The sequence below is a fragment of the Onychostoma macrolepis genome, chromosome 15 (genome assembly GCF_012432095.1).
Source record: "Onychostoma macrolepis isolate SWU-2019 chromosome 15, ASM1243209v1, whole genome shotgun sequence".
In the NCBI taxonomy this organism is placed as follows: domain Eukaryota; kingdom Metazoa; phylum Chordata; class Actinopteri; order Cypriniformes; family Cyprinidae; genus Onychostoma; species Onychostoma macrolepis.
In genome coordinates, this window is record NC_081169.1 from 14,970,422 (window position 1) to 14,995,879 (window position 25,458).

The window sequence follows — 25,458 nt, forward strand, 5'->3', positions numbered from 1 at the left end:
TTTAGTGTAGAAACAATTGCTAGTAATTTTCTCAAACAATTAAAAAAAACTTAACGCTTTGTACACAAGTAACGCATTGAATTAAACATTTGATGTAGAAAAACTAAAATAGCATTTTCTTGTAAAAGATAATACAATAATATTTGTTTTATGTACAACCTAGAAAAAAAGTTTGTGTGTGTATGCAGTGTTACTTTTAAAAGTAATGTATTACAATATTGTGCTACTCAATAAAAGGTAACAAATTGTTTTACTTAGATTACTTTTGCATTACAAACCTCGGGGAGAAGAATTGTTGAATAAATTATGTTGCACACAAAAAGTATTCTCGCTGCTTTGTTAACTTACGGTTGAACCACCGATGTCACATGTACTATTTTATTTGGCTGTCCTTGCTAAGTTTCTGAGCCTTGATCGTGGTATTATCCTTGCTGTCTATGGAGGGTCTGAGAGCTCTCAGATTTCATCAAAAATATCTTAATTTGTGTTCCGAAGGTCTTACGGGTTTGGAACGACATGAGGGTGAGTAATGACAGAATTTTCATTTTTTGGTGAACTAACCCTTCAATATATTCATGCTTCATAAAGAATTTGATTATGATTAGAATGTGCTTGAAATGCATGTGCGGTGCATATGCACATGTGATCCCATCTGATATGACCAAAGAAAAAGCTGACATGTAATGCTGGTGATGTATGACGTGTGAATAGGGGCAGATCACCACAGTAATTATGGACCGCTTGCTGCTGCATTATATGTACATGAGGGTGCGTGTGCAGAGCAGCTGCTTGGTGTTAGGACCCTGAGCCATGGCAGATGGGGCAAAGGGAAACCGGGGGTTAGAGATGAGATGGCAGGGCCTGCAGAGCTGCCCTCTGTTTATGAGGCTTGAAAGGAAATGACTAATTGACCCATGCCGTTTGAATGGAGTAACCGTTGGAAATAATGATACACTATGATTACACGGCAAGGGCTTGGACTGGTGCCGCTACGTTGTATAATAAGGAAGCGCTATTCCCATTCCCAAAAACCAAAGTGACCTAAAGTCTTACATAATGCTGCAGTGAAGTCACACTGGGGGAGAAGTTATCTCATCTTCTAAGTGTTTGTGTGACTTTGACTCCAAAGTGTGAATGATCTCTAGTTTAAAAAGAAAGGCTTTTTCTAGCTGGACAACTTTAATGTGTTCATGTGAAAGTTTACTGTAAAAATAGTTAGCCAAATAGCCAAATAACTTTGGCTTGATGGCTGGTAACATGGTGAGAGCTGCATGGTGTATCATATAATATTTACTGGGAATATTAAATTGTTACACTATATTTGCTTGTACTATTGTTTTTTGAAAAAGACCTTACAATCTTATGTATCATTGTCAAATTATGTGTGATCCTGAAAGACTTTTTAAGAGTTACCATTGAGTGAAAACGCTACAAAAAAGCCACATCTGTAAATGACGGGCTGTTTGCATGTTCTGCCACTGCTCTTATTTAATAATCGATCTGTGTTTACACATTTCAGATGGACTTTGTTTCTCGCACCTCTCGCTGGTTTTTTTCAGCATCCTACACTATGAGTGTCTGTTTCATTCCATTTTGTTTGGTGTGTATTAATGCAAGAACAAGTACTGGGTCAACGCTACCACACACAGACGTCTAAACCCATATTTCCATTGTTGCCTTGTCCAAATACCCACACATGCGGTCTTGGCCACTTGAGAGCATGTGCGCACAACAGGAAGTGCGTGCGCAAGACTGTCTCAGATCTAAAAAATGCCAAAGCGCAGTGCCCTTAACACACACTAAATCCACAAAATCCATCTAAAAAAAAAATTTAAAATACCGCTCCAGAGCGCTATTCGAGGCTTAGTGTATCCCATCATGCATTGGAATTAAATTGAGAGATTTTTGCCGAGATCTCACCAGAGGTCACAAAAACCTTTCCAATGCAAGTTCAATATTAATATAATAATTAGATATCATTACATATAATTTGGTAGAAAAACAAAGTGTTGCACGTTTTATTGGTGCAAAGATGAGTAGTGGTGATATTTATTTTGTACAACATTTGCAACTGCTTTTTATCACTTAATTAGAAGCACCACAAATTGTCAATTTTGTGTTATTTATTAATGAATGATCTAAAACTTAAAATCAGTTATTGTACCTGCCACAACAAGCTGTAGACTCAATTATCAGCCCAGAAATTCCACACTGGTACATCCCTCTTAAAACCTTACTATTTTTTTAAACAGGGTTTTTTATTTATTTTTACATTTAGCAGAAGCTTTTATCCAAATCAACTTAACTTGCTTGTGGTGCTTCTCGTTGTTATCGTATAAGAGCCAACAATACTGGTAGGAATGGCCTGGGCAGGCATTACCTGGTACAGTTTAATGATGTGCGGATGGTCCAGCATTTTCATGATCTGTACTTCACGATAGATCTTCTCCAGGTTCACAGCATCCAGCTGGGTCTTGTCGATGATCTTTATAGCCACCTGTTGAACGAAGGGCACAGAGACACACTTTCATTGGCACAGAGCCTAATGCCTCGAGCTACTCAGTGAAATTCATTAGTCTTGTTGCTGTCTGCAGTGCAAGTCGATCCAGTCTTCACAAGCCCCAGTGCGGATCAAAGGCAAAATACACGTGAACAAAGCTAATATGCACCTGAGCGTCTGGTTAACGGCTTAACTATTGAAGTAGGCTAATGATCCAAATTATCTTATCATTTTCCCACAGGCTTTTCATCATTTGCCAGACAAATGGGAGAAGAACAGGAGTAATTTACCATTTCATAACCACTCATACCTTAATCCCCCTTTTGACTGTATAATAATAATCTTCAGGTAAGTATATAGAAGCGGAAAAAACAGAACAGATTCCACAGTTAAGACTTTGACCTGTGTTCTATATCGTTACAGTAAGATAAAACATTTATGTTATGAAGATTCACAACACTTTGGTGCTTCAGTTTACTTCCTATACTGATAGTATGAGGAATCTTCATAGTATAATAGAATAAAAAATATTTTAAAAGACATCTTGAAAAAAATATCAGTCAATCTTGATGTACATTAAACCACAAATGTGTCTAAATGCCAAAATAATGATCAACAATGAGATTTTTTTTTTCTGCTGGTCAAGTCAGATTGGATTTTTACCCTCCCTGCCAACATTTTCACCAGCCCTACCACAATTTATATATTTTTCAAACACTGCTGCATTAAAAAAACATTAATAATAATGTTCTGAAAAATAAACTGATGGGCCCAGTGAAAATATTGGTAAGGATTGCAAAAATTCAGGCAAGCAGAAAAATAACATTCATATATTGGGGGAAAAAAATAAAAAATTATCTTCTATAAAAATATTAAAAACATAATATATTAAAAAATATAAACATAATACATTCAAATATATACAAAATGACTCAAAGGCTCATATTATATATACACACACACACACATATATTCTGAGTGGTTTATAATTGTAATTGATGCTTTAAAGATTTGTTCTCACGCAATTTTAACAAAACATCATTTATTTGTGCCAAGGCAGCATCTAGGTGACATCAAAATCAACAGACTTTGCAACAACAATCTTTTTTTTCACATAAATCCAGATGTTTATATTTGAAAGGCATAAAAACATATTTGCATGATCAACGCATGAAAGACATAATGTACTTGACAAGTGACCGTTCTGTCTATTGGCCTGAAACTGTCTCACACTGACCCCAGGCCAGCCTTGTTGTTGACCCCTGGAAAGCATAACGGTAACTGATTGAAAACATTAGAGCACATCACTATGAATCAGCTGTCATATGCGAATGTGGTTAGTCATTCTCATTGGCAGTAACAGTGATCCAACTGTCCGTTGAAACCATGAACAATGCAGGCGATACACAAAGCAGCAGACACATGCTACCAGAGCTTGTGTATTCTGAAGACAGCTCAGAGGAAGAACAAGAGAAATCACAAAACACAAGAGACTGATGGGAAGCTGAGACAGTGTCGTCCCCACAGAAATGAAGCCGCCTCGAGGCAGCCATTGCAGAGATGCATCAACTGTGTACAACATAATCCTGTTAAATATCATAATTCCACACAGTGTTCCAATGCTAAACTCTACATCTGCAGACAGTCTGAAAAAAAACACAGAAGCATAAATTACAGCTCGCACCTACTCTTATAACACCCTGAACCAAAACTTTACTGCAAAGCAAAACAATGTCACCAAGGTCAATACCTTGGATTTGTAGAAATCACTTAATGTGGACCGCACTCACAAAGCACATTTTAGAGCTGAGTGTAACTATATTTTTAAATGGTTTATGACATTTTCTGTGACCGCGGTAACCTTGTGTCATGCAATCAGTGCTCAGCAGGGTTTCTTTGCAAGGAATGCGAGACAATCATCAGCTCATGTTTTGTGATGAGATGACATCCATTATCACAAAATCACCCTATGCTTATGCAACCACTGCACAAATGCACAACAGTATGGCCCACATTTAAAGGGCACTAAACCAGCATAATTTCTTGCCATTGTACACAGCCTTTGTCTTTCTTTGACTAGTTTTGGACACCCTGCACTTTTGGAATACTCTGCATATTTCCATTGAGGCGTTAGTCTGCTGGACATGCGTTTATCGGTGCATGCAAAGCTGCACAAAAGCTTCAGCTAATTGTAGTCTACATACTTCAGACCAGAGTCTGAATTAAACTAAATTGCAACTGAAAGTGACAAAAATGCCTCAGGTATTAAAAATTATTATTATTATTTTTTTTTATTATTTGTTTTTAACACATATTATACAGATCTGATAATGATGGTATTTTATAATAAGATCACTGATTTTAATTGAACATGCATTTGACAAATTTTGAAAACAAATGTTTATAAACATAAAAACTATTTTAAAAAAGTCAATATACTTCAGACCATGAACAAAAAAAACACAACAAGCAACAAAAATGCCTCTGATATTACAAACTAATTATTTTTTCTTTTGTTATTAACATATATGTTATTTCATATATCTGGATATTGGCTTGATGATTTTATTTTCCAATAAAAAAAACTGATTTCAATTAAACATTTAAGCATTTTGCATTTTGACAACAAAAATATTCAAAACACAACAAAATCAGCCATGATTTGAAGTTATAAAACATTCCTAAAAATCAAATCCAGGTGGTTCCTTAAAAAACAAAACGTGACACCCAGACAAACAGGTTGTTTGTTACCCAAAGATACTAAGTTCTCACAAAACTAGTAGCCAGTCAACAACAGTGTGAGTAAAACTAATTTGTACCTCGTAGTTTTTCTGTGCAGTGCACAAGGGTTAATTAGAGAGGGCTGAGCAGCTGATATATTCTCAACTCACCTCTGTCTTGGTTATACGATGTCTTGCCAGTTTTACAACAGCGAAATTCCCCTTTCCAAGAGTCCGCTCGATATCGTAGAAGCCCACTCGGACGGGACCCCTGAGCACTGGCTTTTGGTGACAGTCAGCCATGACCATGCTGTTAGTGAAGCACTAGGGTTTGGGGCGAGAAGATAGAGACCTGCCACTTGAGCCTCAAGATAACGAGGTCGGCAGAGGCTAAAACGTGTAGAAAATGCCAGCGTGCCGGCCAGGGTGCTCGCTGACGGTCCGCTCCAGTCTCAGCAAAGAAGCGAGGGAGCGTTTAGGAGCGCGGCGATGTGTCACGCCACCTCCTTCAATACAATAGAGCTCTAATATTTCAGCTGTGTTTGCGAGAGTACACGAGTTGACTTGCAGGAGGCATCATGTTCTCTGGTTGACGTGCATTGACGTCAGAGCCTATGGGGGTATTTGTACAAGGGGCGGGGCTTCGAAGCGCTTCCACACTCCAGTGCCAATTCGTTTCCAAGACGACCAGACCCACCTCTTACGTCAACGGCCAGAGAGTCGCTGTGTTTGCTCGAGGGCTGGCTGTGTGTGCGCGCGCGCGCCTGCCGCCAGCAACTTTGATAAAATCTCTCGCGTAGTTCAGTCGAGGAATGAGAGCCGACGGCGACGTGCTCGCTAGCTGGTTGAAGGCGGTAGCTTTACGCTGTGTTTTCCCGGCTTTATAGCCTCTTAAAAGCAAGTAACGTTAGAAGTTCTAAGTATTTTCAGTCTTTTAGATTCCACGGACTCTCCAACTATGACAATCCTCCTACGAGGAAACATCATCGCACATTTTTAGTTTTCTGCGTAAAGACCCCATTTATACTGCGAGTGAAAAATATTTATCGGAAAATATTTAGTTTCTTATAAGTTATATTATTACAGTACTGTAGTGTTAGATGCATGCATATACAGTCAAACCAAAAGTTATTCAGACACCAGATATAATTTTTGATATCTTTTTTTTTTTACTAGTGGGTGCAGGGCACTATAGTTTATGTAAGTGAGGATAGCAAAAATAAAGTAAACTGTGACTTCATGCAGTGGACTACCAGTAAAGTTGATTTTAATTTGTGACCAAAAATTATTCAGACACTTTGACCTGACTGTTGTTTTTTTTCTTCTTTAATTGCTAATGCTTCCTTTTTACACTTGGTAATTAGTTGACCTAAATTGGTATTATCTAATTGTGTACTTAAATTTAACAGCTGACAGCCATTTGTGAGACAGTCTAACACAGAGGTCACCAAACTTGATCCTGGAGGGCCTGTGTCCTGCAGAGTTTAGCTTGCCTCAATACACCTCACTGGATGCTTCAAGTATAGCTAGTTAAGATATTGGTTAGCTGCTTCAGGTGTGTCTGATTAGGGTTGGAGGCTAGCTAAACTCTCCAGGACCGTGTCTGGTGACCCCTGGTCTAACAGAAGGGTGGCATTACCAAGATGAATTTGTTCTGACACAGTTTAACTCTTCAGTTCTTGTCATATTCTATTGCCATTTTCTAAACTATAGTGAAAAACTGTGATAATGTGAGAAATGTTGAAGGTGTCTGAATAAATTTTGGTTTGACTGTATTTTTCTTTATTTGAATATATTTAGGCTACTTATATATATATATATGTATATATATATATATATTTATTTATTTATTTTATTTTATTTATTTTTTCTAAACACTTCCACGAACCCCCTTGCGGTCTCCTGGAGGTCCCTGGACCCCAGTATGAAAACCCCTGTTTTAAATAATCACATTTTGACATCTAGGGCACTACTAAAAGTCAAGTGTTTGCAACCCAACTCTGTAGACATCAAAGCAGGCGTGGCACATATTTGTTCAATTACATAATCATCATATAAAGCAGAATTTTGTTACAAACATTAAATGTGTCTTGGAAGAATCAACTGAGCGAGAGCGGCATTGTGCAGTAGGCCTACTCAACAATTTATACAACAGTTGATATGAATGACTTGTTTATTAAAGAGTATGTAAGCATAGAAACGCATTACAGACGGTGCATGATTTGTATTGGAAAATGTAATTTAAACACCTCCATGACATAAGTGCAACAAATATGTCCTCAAAGCTGCACGTAATTCAGTTTTAGGTGGCCTATCATATGGCGACATCTGACGGTCACATGCTGCACTGCAGTCACTCAGGTCTAAAAAAAAAAACACTTCACTGCTTCTTACAGCTCTGATTACGTCAGGGAACTCAGCTGAATAATAATGCATTTCCAAAGAATCGCGTTTAGCTCAAAATATTTGCAATAAATTGACAGTGACGCAGTCACTAAAAGGGTACAAAATGTGAAATAACAGAATGGATTGGAAAATTAGTCATTGAACCCGATGAGAAGCTACAAGCATGCAGCAGTGACATTTGACTATATGGAAGAGGTAGAGATCTATTCTCAGCATGACAAAGGCCACTGAATGAGATTTCAAAACCGTTTATTCCTTATCAAATACAATTCAATAAAATCGTTTGTTAGAGTTACATTGCATCAGGTCTTTTGCAGTCATGTTCTTACCAATTAGTTAAGTATAACTAACTAGAAAAATGTATATTCACTATAAAAATATACATTCTCCCTTTCCAGGCCTGATTTTAAAATTCCCAGACATTTCCATGTTCTCCAGGAGTGTCGATTAAAAACACAAATGCATCCATTAAAAGCTATTCTGTGTTCAAGAATAAGTCCAAATAACTTGACAAGGATTATTATTATTATTATTATTATAAGGAAAGACAACATCATTTACAATCCGAATACAGAGAAACTCATTATTTATCTTTCTGCTCATAGTTTGATACCCAAAAGCAAAATACATTCAATATGTTACAATAATGTTTTATACGTACAAATCCTTTAATTCTGTTTTTACACAAGAGCTTACAAAGCAAATACCCAGTCTTTAAAAACCAGTAGGTATCCTTTAGAGAGGCCATTCTCAGAGACACAGAAGGATGTTGTTGAGATGGGCTGAGAGGTCAGCGCACTGTTTTGTGAATTTTCAAATGGAAGGTCCCGTTCCAGGATGCCAGCTTCCACAGAGGAAGCTCTCACAAGCCGATGACACCTTTATGCTTCTTTGTATAGTCAGTTATGGGAATCTGTACACCCCTGCATTAGACCCCCACTGGCTTCCCCACCGGGTCACATAGTGCACATCAAAGAGCAGACATACAGACGAGATGAGATCAAACATGGTGGGAGAACCAGCCATACTACTGGGGGGAGAGACTTTACCAGTCAGTATACGCACTGTATAGTGTTTTAGTATCCATAGATGTCATTGTCCACCCATCCGGCCTCTACCGCCGAGGAGCTCCGGCAGGTCTCGTAGATGTCATTAGTGACAAAACCGCACTGCGTGGGGTGGCTCGGGACGTTCTCATAGTCCTCAAACTGACTGATTGTGGACGTCACACTAAATGTTCTGTTAATTTCAGAGCTCATGTACTCCAGATGAGCTCCAGACTGGTTGAATTTGTCGGTGTGTTTGTAATCAGTCTGACTTTTTGGAGCTACTGGACGCACCCACTGTCCTGGCACAGCATAGATTTCATTCTGTTCTTTTCTCCTGCAAAGACACAGTCAGAGAGTATTTTATATGGCAGGCTGACAGACAAAATAGTTCATAGAGAATAACAAACTAAGAAATGATTAAAAAAAAAAGTTTGCAGTGTGTTACATACCTCTTCGACATGACTCTGAAACAGAAAACCCCCGACACCACCAATATCAGCAGCAGCATTACAGGCAGAGTGGCGAGGAGGATGTAGTAAATATTAGCGTCATCTGAAATAGAAACTAAGACAAAGTCCATAAAAATGTAATATTCAGAAGATAATCACACATTTATAGATAGATAGATATTCAACCATTGGTTATTCAATTGACCATTCTTTTCTAAAAAAAAAACACCTGATGACTCGGAGAGTTCAGTTTTTCTCCTGTCATTGTCCACTGTAATGGGCGGCTGCTTTGGCACCAGAGTCAGGTCATCAGTACCTAAAAACAAGAATCACTGTGAATGATAAATAAGCTTTTATGGTGTTTGACCTTGATGATTGACCTATTATTGATTTTGAGCTTGACTACTGTGAGCAAAAGTATAATTCCACTTCCACCACTAGAGGTCATCATAAGCATTATTATTTGTCATTTTAAACTAATAAATCAACCCAAAATTTAAATTCTGTCCTTATTTACACACATCCTCTTGCCCTTTTAAACCTATATAATTCTGTATATAATTTAGCTAATTTTAGCAGAATGTTATTGTTTTCCCCATGTAATTAAATTTAAATTATTATTTTAGTATTTGTATTATCTTAGTAGTATTTATATACTATTATATTATGTATCAATATTTTGAATTACCTTTTATTTTAATATTTTTTAAGCTTTTGTCTTTTTAATTTTATACTTTTGTCTACTGATTTTTATTTTAACATTTCTATTTAGCTTTAGTTTTTCGTCTAATATTTATTTTATTTCATCATTATATCAATTTCTGAAAAGGATTTACACTTTTTGGGGAACTATCCCTTTAATCTTCTAATTATGTGGGCTATAATTTTGTTTAATCTGTAATTAAAAGTACTATAAAAATTATAGGTACTATAAAAACACTAATATCTCACAATAATTTAGACACTCTCATATGAATATATATTAAGTAAAACAAGATTATTAGAACCATTATTGTGTCAGGAAAAAGTAGTAAATGCAGCAGATAAAGCTTAAGGATTTGTTTACCTGTGAGTGTGGTGATATTTCCTGCTGGAGTGGGGACAGGATGCTTCTCTAAACACATACAGGAGGCAGCACAGTTTACATTTGAGGTCCTCTTACATAATATGTTGACACTAAAGATGCTTGTCTCAGATTTGTTGCCTATTAAATATCTAAATGTGACAGCTAAGATTAACAAGCAAAAGCCTACCATCTGAGTACTTGCAGATGAAATTATTCTTGGAATTGCAGTTGTAGTCAGTCCACTTGAACAGGTTGTGCTCCTTCTGGCCAGCAGAAGATGAGGGCCTGTAGAATAGCGCCACACACTGATCAAGGCCACACGAGGGCTCCGTCACCAGCCAGTTCCTGGAAACACAACAGACTGTATGTGAAAATTCTGTATCAAATTTACTATTTTGCTTTCACTTAAAAGTTCACCAAAAAATTACAATTCTGTCATCATTTACTTGCCTTCATGAGTCAGAAGACTTAGAATATAGAATACATCAATTGAAAAAATAACATTATTTATATACTATTATAGTATTTACAGTAGTTTTAATTTTTATTTTCAATTAGCTTTTACTTTTACGCTGTCAGCTTTCATTTTAGTTTAAGTTTGAATAATTATGTTGTCCTTTTGTATTTTTTTTTTTTTTTTTTACATATTTCTATTCTATACGCATTCACATTTTAGTATTTTGCTTTCACTGAAAGAACAATCACCAAAAATGAAAATGTTGTCATCATTTACTTACCATCATGATTCAGAAGACTTTCAAATAGCTTTCATTTTTACATTTACAGTTTTCATTTTAAGTTTTAGTAATTTTATGTGGTTTTGTCATTTAAAAAAAAAATATTTCTATACTTTTTTTTATTTCCATTTTATTCATTTTAATACTACAACTTATTTCAGTTACTTGCCAAGGTGACATTTCTAATTTATGTATATTTTATTATATATGTATATTTTATTTTATTTCAGCTTTATTGCAATTACCAAAAATTATTTTGGTAGTATGGAGTTTTAGTAATTAACAATACCAACAACACTGGTATGTAGACCACTTTTATGAAGTTTTTGTGGCCATTTTGTGAAGAAAAGTCGTCACAGGAATGACATGAGGATGAGGAAACGATGAAAGAATTTTAATTTTAATTCAATCAGTTGTCAGAATATTTCAGGATGTTATTACTGAAAATATCCTACCTGAATGTGGCCTGACTGTAATCCAACCAGTAATACTGTGATGAACAATCAGCATTATATTGTGGGCTTCTGCGTAGCCCAATCCAGAAGTCTCCATCAGAGGCCCTGAGCTCCAGAACAAATCTCTCCACCAGACGCTGCTCATTCTCAGTCTCAATGCTGAGCAGCTCTCCATCATCCTCCCTGCATTTCTGTCTGGCTGCCTGAAAGCTCGCCCTGAGCCTGCTGTCCTGGAAGCTTGTGATCTTATAGCAGGGCTTCTCTGTCCCTCTCCGGCATATCCTGTGATCTGCAAACCACATCACCAAAAAGCCCTGATGTTGAACCTAAAGCACTATTATGGAAACATTGTAGGAACCGTTATAGGAAAGTTGGCACAGTGACATGTACGAGGCGAGCAAACCAGGAGAACTTCCACAAACTGTCAGGCGGAAAATCCTCTCAAGCAAAGTCATGTGTGCGACAATCATCAGCCATATCCTCCCCGACTAAAAAACAGCTGTGACCCAAATATAAAACCCGAAAACTGTACATAAACACACCACTGTACACAAAGAGAACTCCGTGGTTAAACGTTTGCTGCATCACCGGACGCGTATATTCGTTGAATATGGTTCTGCAACACAAAAGCTTCAGAAACCTTTATTTAAAAAGACTGCACGTCTCTTACCCGAAGCAATCGTATTATTAGACTATTATTGTTAAGTTTTGTGCATTTAAGATGCATAAAAAATCTAAGGGAGTAAGATCATTTGCCATATCGCCGTGAATGAACCGACATTTTAGATAAATAAGCACAAACTCACCACCGAACGCGCTTGATGCGCAGCAGGGATGGAAACAAACTGCCAAAACAGTTCCGATCAGTTTCATGAACTCCATCTCTACATAGTTTCAATGGGTGTGCGATTGCCACGACCCGACACGACTCTTTCTAGATCCAAGCAAAACGTCCCGCTGTCAGACGAAACAAACGCAGGCAAGTTTTCGCTGTGACTCGAGAAAGGCAGCTTGAGTGTCCGAATGAAAGCGCATGCTAGCACAAACTGTTGGAGCTGTTTTTGCTCTCCCACTCATTACGTGCGAACTTTAAAAAGTACTTTTCTACAATGCATTTTTTGTGTTTGTTCGCAGACTTAAATTAGTTAACAAATGTGTAAAATTAAATTAATTAACAAATGTATAAAAGATTATACAAATGCATATAATAATAATTATATAAGTATACAAATGCATATAAAATTTTTTCACATAAATGTATGTGTGCTTAGTGTGCGATTTTCATTTAAAGGAATAGTTCACCCAGAAATTTAAATTTGCTACAGTTTACTCACCCTCAGGCCATCCGAAATGTAGATGAGTTGGTTTCTTCATTGGAATGAGTTTGGAGAAATTTAGCATTACAACTCTTGTTCACCAAACGGATCCTCTGCAGTGAATGGGTGCCGTCAGAACCAGAGTTCAAACAGCTGATAAAAACCTCACAATAATCCACAAGTAATCCACACAACTCCGGTATATCAATTAATGTCTTGTGAAGTGAAAAGCTGCATGTTTGTATTTTTAAAAAAAATCCATTAGTAAAGTGTTTTAACATTAAACTGGTCAAAATACCATCCATAATCCATAATAACACTTCCTCCAGTGGGAAAAGTTCATCCCCCGTTGTCCTCTCACCTCACCTCCCACCTTGGACTGCTTGATCTGCATATTTCTCTCCTGATTCAGGCAATATGACTCTCTCACTGGAGAAAGCAATATTATGGATAGAGGACTTGTTTTTTAGCAAAGGTTTTACATTTAAAAAAGGCTTAATGATGGAAGTTTATTACAAACAAGCAGCTTTTCACTTCATAATATATTAATGGACTTTAGTTGTGTGATTTATTTGTGAATTGAAATGTTTTTGTTCTCTCATTCTGATGGCACCCATTTATGGAAGCCCGTTTCCGGCTGCCACTGAATAAAAAACAAAAAAAGGTTATTGCGACTTTTTATCTCACAATTCTGACTTTTTTTTCACAAAATTGAGTGCTCACAATTGATATCTCACAATACTGACTTTATTTCTCAGAACTGCAAGATTATATCTCACAATTATGACTTTTTAACTCGCAATTGCGAGTTAATGTCACGCAATTATGAGATATAAAAAGTCGCAATTACCTTTTTAATTTTTTCATTCAGTGGCGGAAACGGGTTTTAAAATCCATTCACTGCAGAGGTAATGTGATGCTAAATTTCTCCAATCTGTTCAGATGAAGAAACAAACTCATCTTGGACAACCTTAGAGTGAGAGTTTATTTTTGGGTGAACTACTCTTATACTGTTACACAATCTTTAAATTGTGAAATTGTTGTTTTGTTTTTATTTTGTAGAGCTTTGACTTTTGTATGTTAAATATGTTGCAGGATATAGGTGAAAAGTAATCATGTGCATTATCTTTTAACAATGTTTTGTGCTTTTCCTGTATCACTAATACATGACAATCTTTGTGTAATCACTGTGGTTTACAGTTCATATAAAATCTGTTCAGAGACATGTAGTGCAGAGGGACCAATTTTGTTTGGCTCACTAGCAAACTGGCAGAGGAAATAAGATGACTTTTTATGAGGTTGACTGGTCTGTGCAAGTCAAAGGAGCTCAGTCGCTGCTGTTGACCCTGCCAGCTCACAGTCAGACGCACACTATCCTCAGGAATAGGAAGCCAGTCAGGAAAGGAAGCACACAGTTTTTCAACAGCCTGTTTCCTCTTCATCTTTGTGGTTTATTTTTTTGTCCTTTTTTATTTCCAGACATTTTCCCCTTGACCCGACAAAGAAAATAAATTCATTAAACAGCTTAAGCTGGGAAATATAAACAGTAAAAACTTTTCTGGTGTTTGTGACAGTTATAAGAGGCCCAATTACAACATGGGTTAAATTCTTGGAAGAGGCAACCTCCTACTGTGTAATCATATATGCAGTGAAATCTTTGTAGGGTATTATGAACAGATCCTGCAGATGTCATGAGGTTTTGGAGAAATAAGGGTGAGGCCATCAGGCCAGTGGCATTGCATGTATAGTTTGTTTGTGCTGATCTCTGGCAGGCTGCCCGGACTCATTGCCCCTCCTCACTGAATGTAGTCTGTCATGTCCCTTTGATTAGGCACAAGTCACTTCTTTTAAGAACCACTTCTGAACGTATGCTTGAATTTTGTATTGAAACCTTTTGAAAAAGAGCACAATTGCGAGGATTTTTTCATTGTTTATTGCATACGTATTTAAATCTACATTGTTCTATTAAAAGCTTTTACATTTCATGCCAGTTAAAGGGATAGTTCACCCAAAAATGCAAATTCTGTCATTAAATGCAAAAAATAAAAAGTAAGACCTTTATTCATCTTCGGAACACAAATTAAGATATTTTTTGATGAAATCTGAGAGCTTTCTGACCCTGCATAGACAGGAAAACAACTACCACGTTCAAGGCCCTGAAAGGACATCGATAAAATAGGCCACGTGACATCAGTGGTTCAACCATAATTTACGAGAATAGTTTTTGTGTGCAAAGAAAACAAAAATAACGACTTTATTCAATAATTTCGCATGCGTAGTGGTATACTGCCCTGAACGTGTCAAAGACTGATATGGAAGAGAAGAAATGAACCAATGAAGCTCTCATATTTCATCAAAATATCTTAATTTGTGTTCCAAAGATGAACGAAGGTCTTGAGGGTTAAAACGCCATGATGGTGAGTAATTAATGACAGAATTTTAATTTTCCTATTTTTTCTACGCCACAGCAGAATCGTAGCGTACCTCCAAGCAACATACTTGTTGTTTTTTACCTAAATGAAATGGTTTTGTTTTAGTGAATGATTCAATGACTCACTCATTACTAGATGCTAATACTACTCTCACTATTTCTGTCATAGAAAGATATTAGAGAAATAGGAAGTATAATAGAATGCTTTTCCAGAATCAGTGTCTTTTAATGGGCTGACTGAATGAACGATTCAGTGAATTGTTTATAAAGTCTTGCCGTAACAGTGTAACCTGTATGTAAGCACACTAGAAAAGCTGTTTGACCATTCAAATTTTGGGACTGGAACTAGTTGTGTATACCTGAATAATGACTATTTTGAGAGAATGCCTTCTTGGCATTTTCAAGGTTATGCTTTTTTCACATAATCTACAGTAGCATGCAACTTGTACAATTTGTTTAGGTATGTTCAGCTTGTGTCACCTTGTGTGGTTGCTGCTGCATGCATATTTATTGCACATGCATATAGAATGGACATTAAAGTTTATCTCACCAAATGCAATGAATTTTCTATAACCTGGATGCAGGAAAGTTATTGCCGCAGCCAGATACGAGTACTTAACAGGCCTACAGACTGCCTTTTGTAATTACTAAGAGAGGAGTTTGAGAAGAAACCATGCAGTTTGACAATGGATTGAACTACAACATCTGTTAAAAAATGTGAAAGCGATTGGAGACTCACCAGTTGGGTTATATTTTTCTGTTTAAGATCAATATTCGGTCTCCTTATTTTGCGCTCGAACCATAGGCAAGATAATAGTTAGGGAAGCACCATATTTGACTTTGACGGAAATGAAAACGAGGCTGAGGGATACCGTGCGTTCAGCTGGAGAACAAATGTCACAACATCAAATCTCTATTTTATGTCAAACTATATTTTATGTTAATTTAGATTTGTTTGTATGATTTGACACATTTTTGTATGATTACAAATTAAGTTTTTTTAATAGCTAGTAAACTAGTTATACTGCACATTCTCAACAATTATGCTTTAAGTAGTGTATTAGTAGTTAGCTAGTATGCTACATTCTAAGAAAAGTCTGTGAAAATAGGCCACGATTTACTATGTTAATATGAAAGAGTTTTACCTGCATTGTAAATTACGCTTTGTTTTTTGGGGTTACAGGGTTACAATGGATAATGGGTAATGTCCTGGAAAAATAATTGTATCTTTTCCATTTTTCTTACAGTGTAAGCAGCAATTGCTTGTACAAGCTACTAACAAAGTGTATCATAAATGAACAATTAATAAATGATTATTATTACTATTATTAAATTGAACAATTGCAAATAGCAGCTAATTTAATTCACGTGATGTGTGTACTGCTAGGCATGGTTTCCTCTTTTTGTGTAATTTGGATGGAGTCACTTATCAAAAGTTGCCAAATAAATTTTAAAAATAGCTGTTGCTAGGTGCTTTTGGAAGAAAAAGTTGCTAGGGTAATCTGAGAAGTTGCTAAATGTAATTGCTAGGTTGGCAACACTGTATGTTGTCTAACCTGAATAAGGTCTATAGGCCAAATGTATTTGGTATTAATGCAGGACGGACAGAACAAAAATGTATTTTTATATGTAAATATATATATATTTTTTGGAACCAGCAGGTGGTAGTATTGTACTAGTAGGCCTACTATTGTATTACTTTTTGTTCTGAAGATGCTCAACCGTTCCTGTCCTTCATTCATACTCTAATGCTGTAACAGTTGTCATCCTTTCAAACGCTTTCCTCGATTTTTTTTTTTTTCCCCAGTTGTAAAATTTGCAAGCATTGTATTGTACAGATTTCTTACATAGCATTAGGCCATCAATCATAAAGGAATCATAAATCATGATTTGACAACAGAGTTCTGTTCTTTGCAATGGTGTTCCCGCACTGTGTGTGAATTCCCAGTATATCTTTTTACAGAAATTAAGATTAATCTTAAATTAATTTGATATCCACTATTTTTTCATCCACAAAATATGATTAAATTACAATATAATGCTATTTTGCTGGAACATGAGATACAGGACGCAGTGACAAATTTGTCTGCTTCGTTCTCTTTATGTTTTTCTTTCTGTTCTCTGCTCTCTGTTTTCTTTGTGTTTTCGGTCTGGCTAAAATATTGATCCTGCAGTTAAAGGATGAAATCAGAATGTGAAGTTGTTGCCCTATACATTTATCAATTATGGCTTATAAATTACAAAACGTACCCACAGTTAGGATTCTGTCAATTCTGTCCATATCTGACTGTGCAGGTTGTTTGACTTCTTGAACAAGTATGATTCTCATCCGTCACACTATGCATTTTACAACCTCTCCAAAGCAGATTTAGTGATCTCTGCAGTCACATGAATTCATCTAAACTGAGAATAAGACTGAAGAACACAGGGATCTAGATTGCTTTCACTGACTTCCAGTGGACAAGAACAGAAAAGCATCAAGGTGTGACGCATCCAAGCATAATGTGAAATATGTTCTCACACCAACGGGCTTTTTGGCACAAAGAAGTGTATGTGCTTCATTCAAAGTTCTTTGTCAGATATCACCGTCACTCAGTCAAAACTGACCCTTTAGCCTTCAGCAGGGGTGTCTTGATCTAGCAGCTCTCACAACACAATAGATGCTTGCATGCGAGCCAGACGAACAAAGGCTATTTTTGGTGCTCTGTGTTTCATACCTTGTGGCACATTATCACATTTCTTGTATTCATAATGTTCTATTCCCAGGAGATGATGCAACATTTTATGTTTCAAATGATTTATACACAATAGACTCTTAATTTACGTTCTAAGGCTTTGACATGTAATACTGTTACAGAGGGAAAAAAATACATTCTCAATTGGACAAAAATAGACAAATCAAAGCTCTGTACAGTTTTTACTGTTGGTTAACACAGACAACAAAGTTTAAAGATATGTTTTTTCATGTAATTTACAGCAATATAACAAAAACACCAGTCTTACAATAAACCTGCATTAATTTGTACAAGTAAACGTTGCTCAGAAACTTTTACTCCCTTTTAAAACAATCAACAAACAAAATTTCAAACGACTGTAATAGCCAACAGGATAAGCAGATTTAATTAATGCATTTATAGATGTCAATAGTTTCCAGCTTATACATAATGAATCCTAAAACTGATTCTAATAGTACTTTACACATAAAAAATATAAAAATCAATGGTAAAAATGCTTTTGATTGTAGAATAATGCTAATATAAATCTATTAACATATGTCTTTTATATGTTTGTGGTCATAATCACAACTTTATCAGTCTTTATTTATTTGGCTTGTCTAAAAATCAAAACTGGTGTCTCTTGGATATGCATCAAATCTCATTGTCACTGTATTCAAGGACGTTTATTATAAGCAGAGGATTAATTTTATAATGTGGGAAGGAACTGTACGGTAATTTAGGAGGAGGGATGAGACACTCCCTGCACCTGAATTACGCCTGGGGTCCAACACTATATAAGAAACATCTCATCACCTTTCTCAAATAGTGTCCGTTCCCTTGACTGAGAGCTAAACAGGTATGGTATACTGTATACTGATCTCTACTGCTTTTTTCTCTTAAATGTTAAAAAAACAACACAGTACATTCAAAGTAATTACTTTCATCATGATTATAACTGTAACAGAAGTTAAGGTTGTAATATTGGATGATTTGACTTTTAGTCATGTTCTGCAGTTGCTCTGTAGCAGGAATGATGCTGTGGCTCTGCTTCTGTGCACTGGCTCTCGTCCTGCAGCCGGTTCACTCGGCCTATAACTGCTCCGCAGTGTTTAACAGGGTCCCAGGTGAGTCTCTGACCTTCCAGATGTGAGACAATCCTCCATTCTCTGAAATTTCCTCAACATTAACTCCTCTCTTTTTGGTTAGACAACAATGATCTGATGGTAGACTGTGGCGCCAACATGATCACTCTGGAGGTAAACCTGTGCACCGCTGAGTGGGCAGGCTTTGACCCCAACGGCCTGGCCCTGAACGGGGAGCGCAGTAATGCCCAGTGCAAGGGCATCATTGATATCACTGTCAACCCACCTGTCGTCCGCTACCATCTGCCAGTCAACCACAGCCAGGAGAACCCATGTAGACAGTCTCTGCAGGTGGGAAGAAAAAGGACATTTATGTCTCATCAATCTTCAAGCTTTCAAACTTTTTTTTTTTTAAATCACAGTTGTGGTGTGGCAAATAAATTTTTAAAAACACAAAATAAAAATGACTACGGTCATTAAAATGCTAAAAAAAACATTTTTATCCTTTTGCCTAGTTCGTTATAAATGGTGTAAAAAATAAGGCCATAAAAGTTGCATGCATATAATCATAAAAAAATAGTAAAACAAAAGTAAAACTTGTCAGGAAATGTTTAAAATATATGTGTATTTTTAACTATTTGTATACCATTTTAATCACATTTTTTCTAGATCATTTTAAATTGTATTAGAAAATACAAAAATGAATAAGGTCATAAAAACAGCTTAAATTTAAAAAATCTGAAAACTTTTAAATACAGTATACAAATACAATAATAATTATATAAAGTATAAAAACGTTTTTTTTTTTAAATTAATACAAAATGTTTTAAAATGTCTTGAAACTATATACATATTTTTAAAAAATGGTAAAATGTAGAAAATAATCAAATAAAAATTTTAAATATATATTACAATTATTTAAAAAAAATTATAAATAACAATAAAAATGTATTTTAAAAATGTAAAACTAGTTTTAAATGTATTGCATTTTTGTATAGCACTTTACTGAATTTCAATGTGGACATTTTTAGATTGTGGATGAGGTGCCCAGCTCCTCTGGTCCATTCAGCATGTTCTCCAGCATTCAGTCCGTCATTATCACAGGATACATTGATACGCCCAGCTCCTCAGAGGGCGTCATCAGTTACTCCACAGACCTCTACTACCACTTCTCTTGCCGTTACCCGCTGGAATATCTCATCAACAACACTCAGATTGTAGCGTGAGTATTCAGACATTCACTGCATACTTCACCAATGGCAGTATGACTTGGTTAATATTCTTCATGCAGGTCATCAGTGTCAGTGGCCACTAGAGACAACAATGGTACTTTCATTGACACTCTCAGCATGGGAGTCTTCAATGTAAGTGGGGATTTGTCTTGAATTCTTCACTCTGAATTGAAAATATGTACCATTTTAAAGATATTTTTGATTATTTCTGTTTCAGAACACATATTTTAATAGCCCATTGGTGGTTCCGCCTACTGGATTGGAGCTGCGCAGTAAAGTCTATGTTGAAGTAAAAGCTGCCAATCTCACTGGAAAGTAAGAACACTGCACTTTTCTCTTGGGCAGTGAATTGCATGCTTCTTAAGGGTTTTTATTGTGAAATGAAATACAACTTTTCTGCCTTTTTCAGTTTTCATCTTTTGCTGGACCACTGTTTTGCAACCCCATCACCTTATAATCACACCAACCACAAACAGCACAGCTTTTTCACAGGGTGAGTTCCTTTATTGCTCATATCGCTAAATTTGACTCTTAGTTGTTGATGTGTGTGCTAGTACATCAATGTTTCTCTATTGTTTCATCACAGATGCGTGGTAGAGAACCGGACAACAGTGCTTTATAATGGCCGCTCCAAATTTTCCAGATTTTCATTTGAAGCCTTCCGCTTTGTGGAGCACCGTAATCAAGAAATGTCTACTCTATACCTGCACTGCATACTGCGACTCTGTGAACCGAACAAGTGCCAAGAACTTCTTGATGTAGGAGTCTTTTACTGTTTGAATAGAATGGATTGATTGGAATACTACTACTGAAAATATCATCCAATTATCATTTTACTTATTTTACTTGTACAGTCTTGCAACTCTACCAGAACACGAAGGCGAAGGGCCCTAGAACCTTATGGATCGCCAGCTAAAGATTCTGCCACAGTGTCTGTGGGTCCTCTGTACACCGCAGCCCTGAGTAAGTCAGTCACATACACACATGAATCCAGAATGAGACCAGTCTGAGACCCAGCTTATTGTCAAACATACTGAATTCCAAATAAGAGCGATTTTGAGATGCCTTACTACTCTCTTTTTGATCCTGTAGAGAATGATGTTCCCTCTGCATTGGCCTCTGGTATGAGATTCTTTTTGAAACTTTACTTCAATCAAAATATTGCCTAGTTCATTTTAAATGGTGTTAGAATACCCCCAAAAAGGCCTTTAAAGCTGCATACATATGATTTATAAAAATATAAAATTTATGTAATATGTATTTAATATTTTAAACAATCTGTATACAATTTTAATCATTATTTTTCATAGGTAATTTAAAATTCTGTTAGAAAATACAAAATTAAAAATTAATAAGGTCATAAAAGTTGCATACATACTAATTGTTAATATAGTCAAATTAAAAAAAGAAATAGTAGAAAATGTATAAAAATATATTTTAAACCATTGGTATACCATTTTAATCACCTTTTGCATAGTTATAATTATGAAAAATATATAAAGTATAAAAAGTATTTTAAACATGATACAAATAGTATTATAAAAAGTAGCATTGTATAGCATTTTATTTAAAAATAATAGGTCATAAAAGCTGCATACATACTAAATAGTAAAATGAAAAACAAAATAGTGAAATATCAAATAATTATTAATTATGTAATAGAACAGTATTTAAAAGATTAAATATTGCACTTTGATGTAACTGAAATTCAGATGAAAATACTTAAAGATAAATAGACACTAACAGCACAGTGCCATATGTTGACAGCAACTATTTGTTTGTCTTGTGAATCAGGAGGCAGTGAGCCGTTAAACAGGGACAATATGAACCTGGCTGGAGTGGTGGTGGGGGTCATTTTTGCCACCGGAGGTGCTGTGTTGCTGGTTATGGCTGGATGGTTTGTGCTGAAGAGGTTTTGCTGGGCCGGTGCTCTGCCTCGGGCTTTCCACTAAGAGATCCATCAACTCACCATCTGTTTTGCGTTGAATGAAGCTTAATTTGATATACCGATAAGACGTCTGATCACATCACAGCATCTGCACAAACCAGCAAAGAACCGCTTTGCATAATGCCTATTTAACATATTTTAATCTATTTAGACAGCACTGTGTAGTCTAGTCATCATGCGCTTGGAAGAAAACTCAAATGCTTAATTCTCTCATGTAAATGCAAATACTGCTATTGACATTGTTTCATATGTTTTAAATGTATGTTAGCTGAATTATACTGTAAGAGGTATGTAGGCACAGCTGAATTATTGAGAGGAACAAACTGTGGATGAAATCCTTTTGTAATATTTTGATTACACATTGCTTCTTCTACACATTAGCTCAGGGGTTTTCAAACTTTTTGATGCCAGGACCTAGATCGAAAGACCCTCTTCTTGAAATATAAAGGCAGCTATATTTTATCATGTATAAAGAACCATTTATATTGTGTGAGAAATATTAAGTTTGATATTATAAAGACGATGTTGTTTTCCAACAATTAAATAATTGGCTTTTAGTTTGACTGTATTATAAGCAAAGTAAATTTTCAAATAATATCTGGAAAGTTTTCTACTGACTATTAGAGAAGAATTTAGTATAAAATATTATTTTTAATTAAATTAAAATGTATTTGTAAAAAGCTTTTTATATTTTGTGTTAAAAATGATTGCATTTCAAAAACAAGTTTAACTTTGACAGCCCTAAAAAAAATATTTCAAAAAGTCTTCTGTTATAGTTTAAAGTAGTTTAGAACAGTTTTCTTTGTGTATAATTTTTCAAATGTTCTATGGACCCCAGTTTGAAAACCTCTGTATTAGCCAATGACTTGCTGCTTCCTGTAATATCACAGTTGTTTAGATGTGATTTATTTAGAAATAATTTTTATTCATATACTGTAGTTGAGGCAGTAGTCAATGGACAACATAAATTCATTTCAAATATGTACAAATTGAACTTTTTTATTTACAGGTTTATGAAACATATATACACATTACACAAAATATCTTCAGTAAAAGGCAGAACGCTTTTCTGTTCTGTCTTTCACTTCAATGTATTTCACTGAACTTTACATAAGGTTCTTTCTGAAAACTGTACAAACAACAATATTGTTCTTCAAAAGTTACAGTTCACAATGTACAATCCGAACATAAAAGCTATTATTTACAGTACATTACATTTGCATTTCTGATTGGAATGTTGGTGTGTTGTTTAATTTAGAGTGTGTACGATATCTTGTAATAGGGCTGTGAGTCTGGTTGAGAAATCCTCCTGTATGGACTCTATGTTTGTCTGATGGAAACCAGCTGACTCACCATGGCTCTGGTTTTCTTGTAGAGCGATCATCTGTTGGTCTAAGTTAGAAATAAACTGTTGATTCCTAGCTGAGGAATTCTGGCAGAACTGATCCACTTTTGAAGTCATCACATCCCTTGGAGGCTGTGCCGAGGCAAGATGGCCTGCCAAAGCTATCTTGAGTGCCGCCACCTTCCCTTGTACCTCTAAACTGAAGGTACACACTTCCTGTCCCAGTCTGGCAGTGACTTCCTCCCAAAGCTCCTTTCCGCTGCTGTCTCGTTCTTCCTCTACAGCCTCAAATGCTTTTGTTTTAAAGTCCTCAAAGGCTGCTGTCCTTTTCTGGTGGCTTTCATCCAGAGCTAGTGTGATCCTCTGCACTGCCTCCTGGTAGAGTGTGGCTTCCTCTGGGTTCAGGTCCTGGAGGTTCAGACTGAGTTTCTCACAGAGTTCCTGAGTGTTGGACTGGAGAGCCGTCTGGAGCTGCTTAGTGAAGGGGGTGAGGAACTCCTTGATATTGGCCATGGTGTGTTTTGGGTGGCTGGGGTAAGGAGATAGTCTCTCCCTCAGCTCAGAAAGCTCCTGCTTTAGGCGAGCCCTCAGGCGCTCAGACTCCATACTCAGCTTTCGTCTCAATTCAGCCGCCATGGGGTTGTGAGAGTCTTGGGAGTAAAGATCACTGCTCACCACCTGGTTCTTCCACACACCACTGCAAAATAGCATCAGGGGGTCAATGATTTGGACAAAGACTAGAATGTCCATGTTAAAGAAAAGAAAAAACTAGTTTGTGGCAAGTTATTCAAAATGTAATTTTTGTTTTCTTGCTAGTTCATTTGGTTTAAGAAACCTTTATAAACCTTTCAAGAAAAGTTTCAATTTAAATGTCAAGTGGTATGACCATCAAGTAAAAAAGAAGTGACATTTTCCATACACCCTGAAAACATATGAGTGTACACCTATTTTCATTATTTTCAAAGACATTTTTAAATGTAATTTTCAAGTTGAAAAGTATTTTTAATAAATATTAATTATTGATTCATAAATATCTTGAATTTTTGTGGGTTGCACTACATGACATGACAAAAGTTTTTTTTTAAAATATTAATAAGCAGTTTTGTTAAAATGTTTTTTTTTCACCCTAAGAAATAATAATACAATATTATGTCAAACTACATAATAAGGTTTTCCATTCAAGGTGTTTTTCTTCGTTATATCACAAGTGCTACATTTTGACTTCATGTCTCCAAAAAAATATCAAAATTAATTTTAATTTAGAAATTAAAAACATGCTCATCACAAAAGTGATATATTCAAGACATGGCATGTATGAATTTAATTTTTAATAAATATCAAAATAAATTATCAAAATAAATGAGTATCAAGTTATTGTGCCTGTTAATCAACACTACTATAAGAGTGAACTTACTTTGAATCTTTGGCAGACATTTTTTTGTCAGTAGCCTGATTGTCTCTCTGCAAACTCCACGCTTCTCGACTGATCTCATCATTGAGTGGAAATGCTGAAAGGGAGGATGGTTGCATTAGATCAATGTAAAATAATAATAATAATCCCCATTTTAGAGGAAATGAACTTGAAGAAGCAACAAACCTGTTGTGGTAGCAAAGACCAAAGCCAGCGTAACAAACCGCAGATTCATATTTTTTTACTGAAGATTATTCTAAAAAACAGAAAGAAGATTTAAGTATTTAGATCCATTCATTTAAATGTTATTGATTGACAATATTTTTAAAGAGGACAATTTACACCTCATCAATTAATTATTCTATTTAAGTGGACATTTGGCTCTTACCTGTTGATGAGAAAATGAGAATTTCTTCTCAGGGTCCACATTTAAAGCAGTCCCTTATCAGAGGTTGTCCTGCTCTTCATCTGTGTCAACACATACCACGTGGAGGGTCAGTTTGATAACGATAGGCCCTCGGAACCTAAAGGTATTTTGCAGATTGGCCTCTTCAAATCTGCTCTCTTCCAACAACACAAATTCAGCGTATTCAG

General features: G+C 35.9%; 4 protein-coding genes across 6 annotated transcripts in view; 1 reads left to right on the top strand and 3 right to left on the bottom strand.

Annotated features, from left to right (window-relative positions):
• The window catches only part of sik2b (salt-inducible kinase 2b), a 49,351-nt gene extending 43,522 nt beyond the window's left edge, over nt 1-5,829 (bottom strand). The window contains 2 exon segments of the mRNA XM_058799514.1: nt 2,381-2,497; nt 5,392-5,829. Of these exon segments, the coding sequence (XP_058655497.1) occupies nt 2,381-2,497; nt 5,392-5,529 (255 nt within the window). The 5' untranslated portion in view covers nt 5,530-5,829.
• A 2,029-nt stretch (nt 5,830-7,858) lies between these two features.
• On the bottom strand, nt 7,859-12,865 carry laynb (layilin b). 3 transcript variants are annotated; one of them, XM_058745497.1, is made up of 7 exons: nt 12,717-12,865; nt 11,383-11,671; nt 10,378-10,535; nt 10,191-10,238; nt 9,354-9,440; nt 9,125-9,239; nt 7,859-9,009 (listed from the first exon to the last, which is right to left on the bottom strand). In XM_058745497.1, the coding sequence occupies exons 1-7, from the start codon at nt 12,781-12,783 to the stop codon at nt 8,703-8,705; spliced, it is 1,071 nt and encodes a 356-aa protein (XP_058601480.1). In that variant the 5' UTR covers nt 12,784-12,865; the 3' UTR covers nt 7,859-8,702. The 3 variants fall into 3 exon arrangements, with proteins under 3 accessions (XP_058601480.1, XP_058601481.1, XP_058601479.1); XM_058745498.1 differs by lacking the exon at nt 12,717-12,865 and adding an exon at nt 12,189-12,491 and having other exon boundaries at nt 9,125-9,227; XM_058745496.1 differs by lacking the exon at nt 12,717-12,865 and adding an exon at nt 12,189-12,489.
• Nucleotides 12,234-22,879, top strand: LOC131520929 (zona pellucida-like domain-containing protein 1). The gene is made up of 11 exons (XM_058745495.1): nt 12,234-12,361; nt 18,861-18,970; nt 19,053-19,279; nt 19,960-20,150; nt 20,220-20,292; nt 20,378-20,475; nt 20,570-20,653; nt 20,747-20,918; nt 21,015-21,123; nt 21,253-21,282; nt 21,955-22,879. The coding sequence occupies exons 2-11, from the start codon at nt 18,877-18,879 to the stop codon at nt 22,110-22,112; spliced, it is 1,236 nt and encodes a 411-aa protein (XP_058601478.1). The 5' UTR covers nt 12,234-12,361; nt 18,861-18,876; the 3' UTR covers nt 22,113-22,879.
• Nucleotides 22,880-23,173: 294 nt separating this feature from the next.
• Nucleotides 23,174-25,270, bottom strand: zgc:162608 (uncharacterized protein LOC100037332 homolog). Its single transcript, XM_058745499.1, has 3 exons — nt 25,051-25,270; nt 24,868-24,961; nt 23,174-24,150 (listed from the first exon to the last, which is right to left on the bottom strand). The coding sequence occupies exons 1-3, from the start codon at nt 25,097-25,099 to the stop codon at nt 23,358-23,360; spliced, it is 936 nt and encodes a 311-aa protein (XP_058601482.1). The 5' UTR covers nt 25,100-25,270; the 3' UTR covers nt 23,174-23,357.
• Between the last annotated feature and the right edge of the window lie 188 nt (nt 25,271-25,458).

Excerpts from the sequence above, each read along its gene's own strand:
- laynb (XM_058745496.1), bottom strand. The coding sequence starts at position 12,264 with ATGGAGTTCATGAAACTGATCGGAACTGTTTTGGCAGTTTGTTTCCAT. Across the intron at positions 9,240-9,353 it reads TGAACTCTCCGAGTCATCAG|TTTCTATTTCAGATGACGCT; the intron begins GTGTTTTTTTTT and ends ACTTTGTCTTAG. Across the intron at positions 9,010-9,124 it reads TTCAGAGTCATGTCGAAGAG|GAGAAAAGAACAGAATGAAA; the intron begins GTATGTAACACA and ends GTGTCTTTGCAG.
- LOC131520929 (XM_058745495.1), top strand. The coding sequence starts at position 18,877 with ATGATGCTGTGGCTCTGCTTCTGTGCACTGGCTCTCGTCCTGCAGCCG. Across the intron at positions 20,151-20,219 it reads AACAACACTCAGATTGTAGC|GTCATCAGTGTCAGTGGCCA; the intron begins GTGAGTATTCAG and ends TTCTTCATGCAG. Across the intron at positions 21,124-21,252 it reads TCTGTACACCGCAGCCCTGA|AGAATGATGTTCCCTCTGCA; the intron begins GTAAGTCAGTCA and ends TTGATCCTGTAG.
- zgc:162608 (XM_058745499.1), bottom strand. The coding sequence starts at position 25,099 with ATGAATCTGCGGTTTGTTACGCTGGCTTTGGTCTTTGCTACCACAACA. Across the intron at positions 24,962-25,050 it reads GGTCTTTGCTACCACAACAG|CATTTCCACTCAATGATGAG; the intron begins GTTTGTTGCTTC and ends CCTCCCTTTCAG. Across the intron at positions 24,151-24,867 it reads ATGTCTGCCAAAGATTCAAA|TGGTGTGTGGAAGAACCAGG; the intron begins GTAAGTTCACTC and ends GCTATTTTGCAG.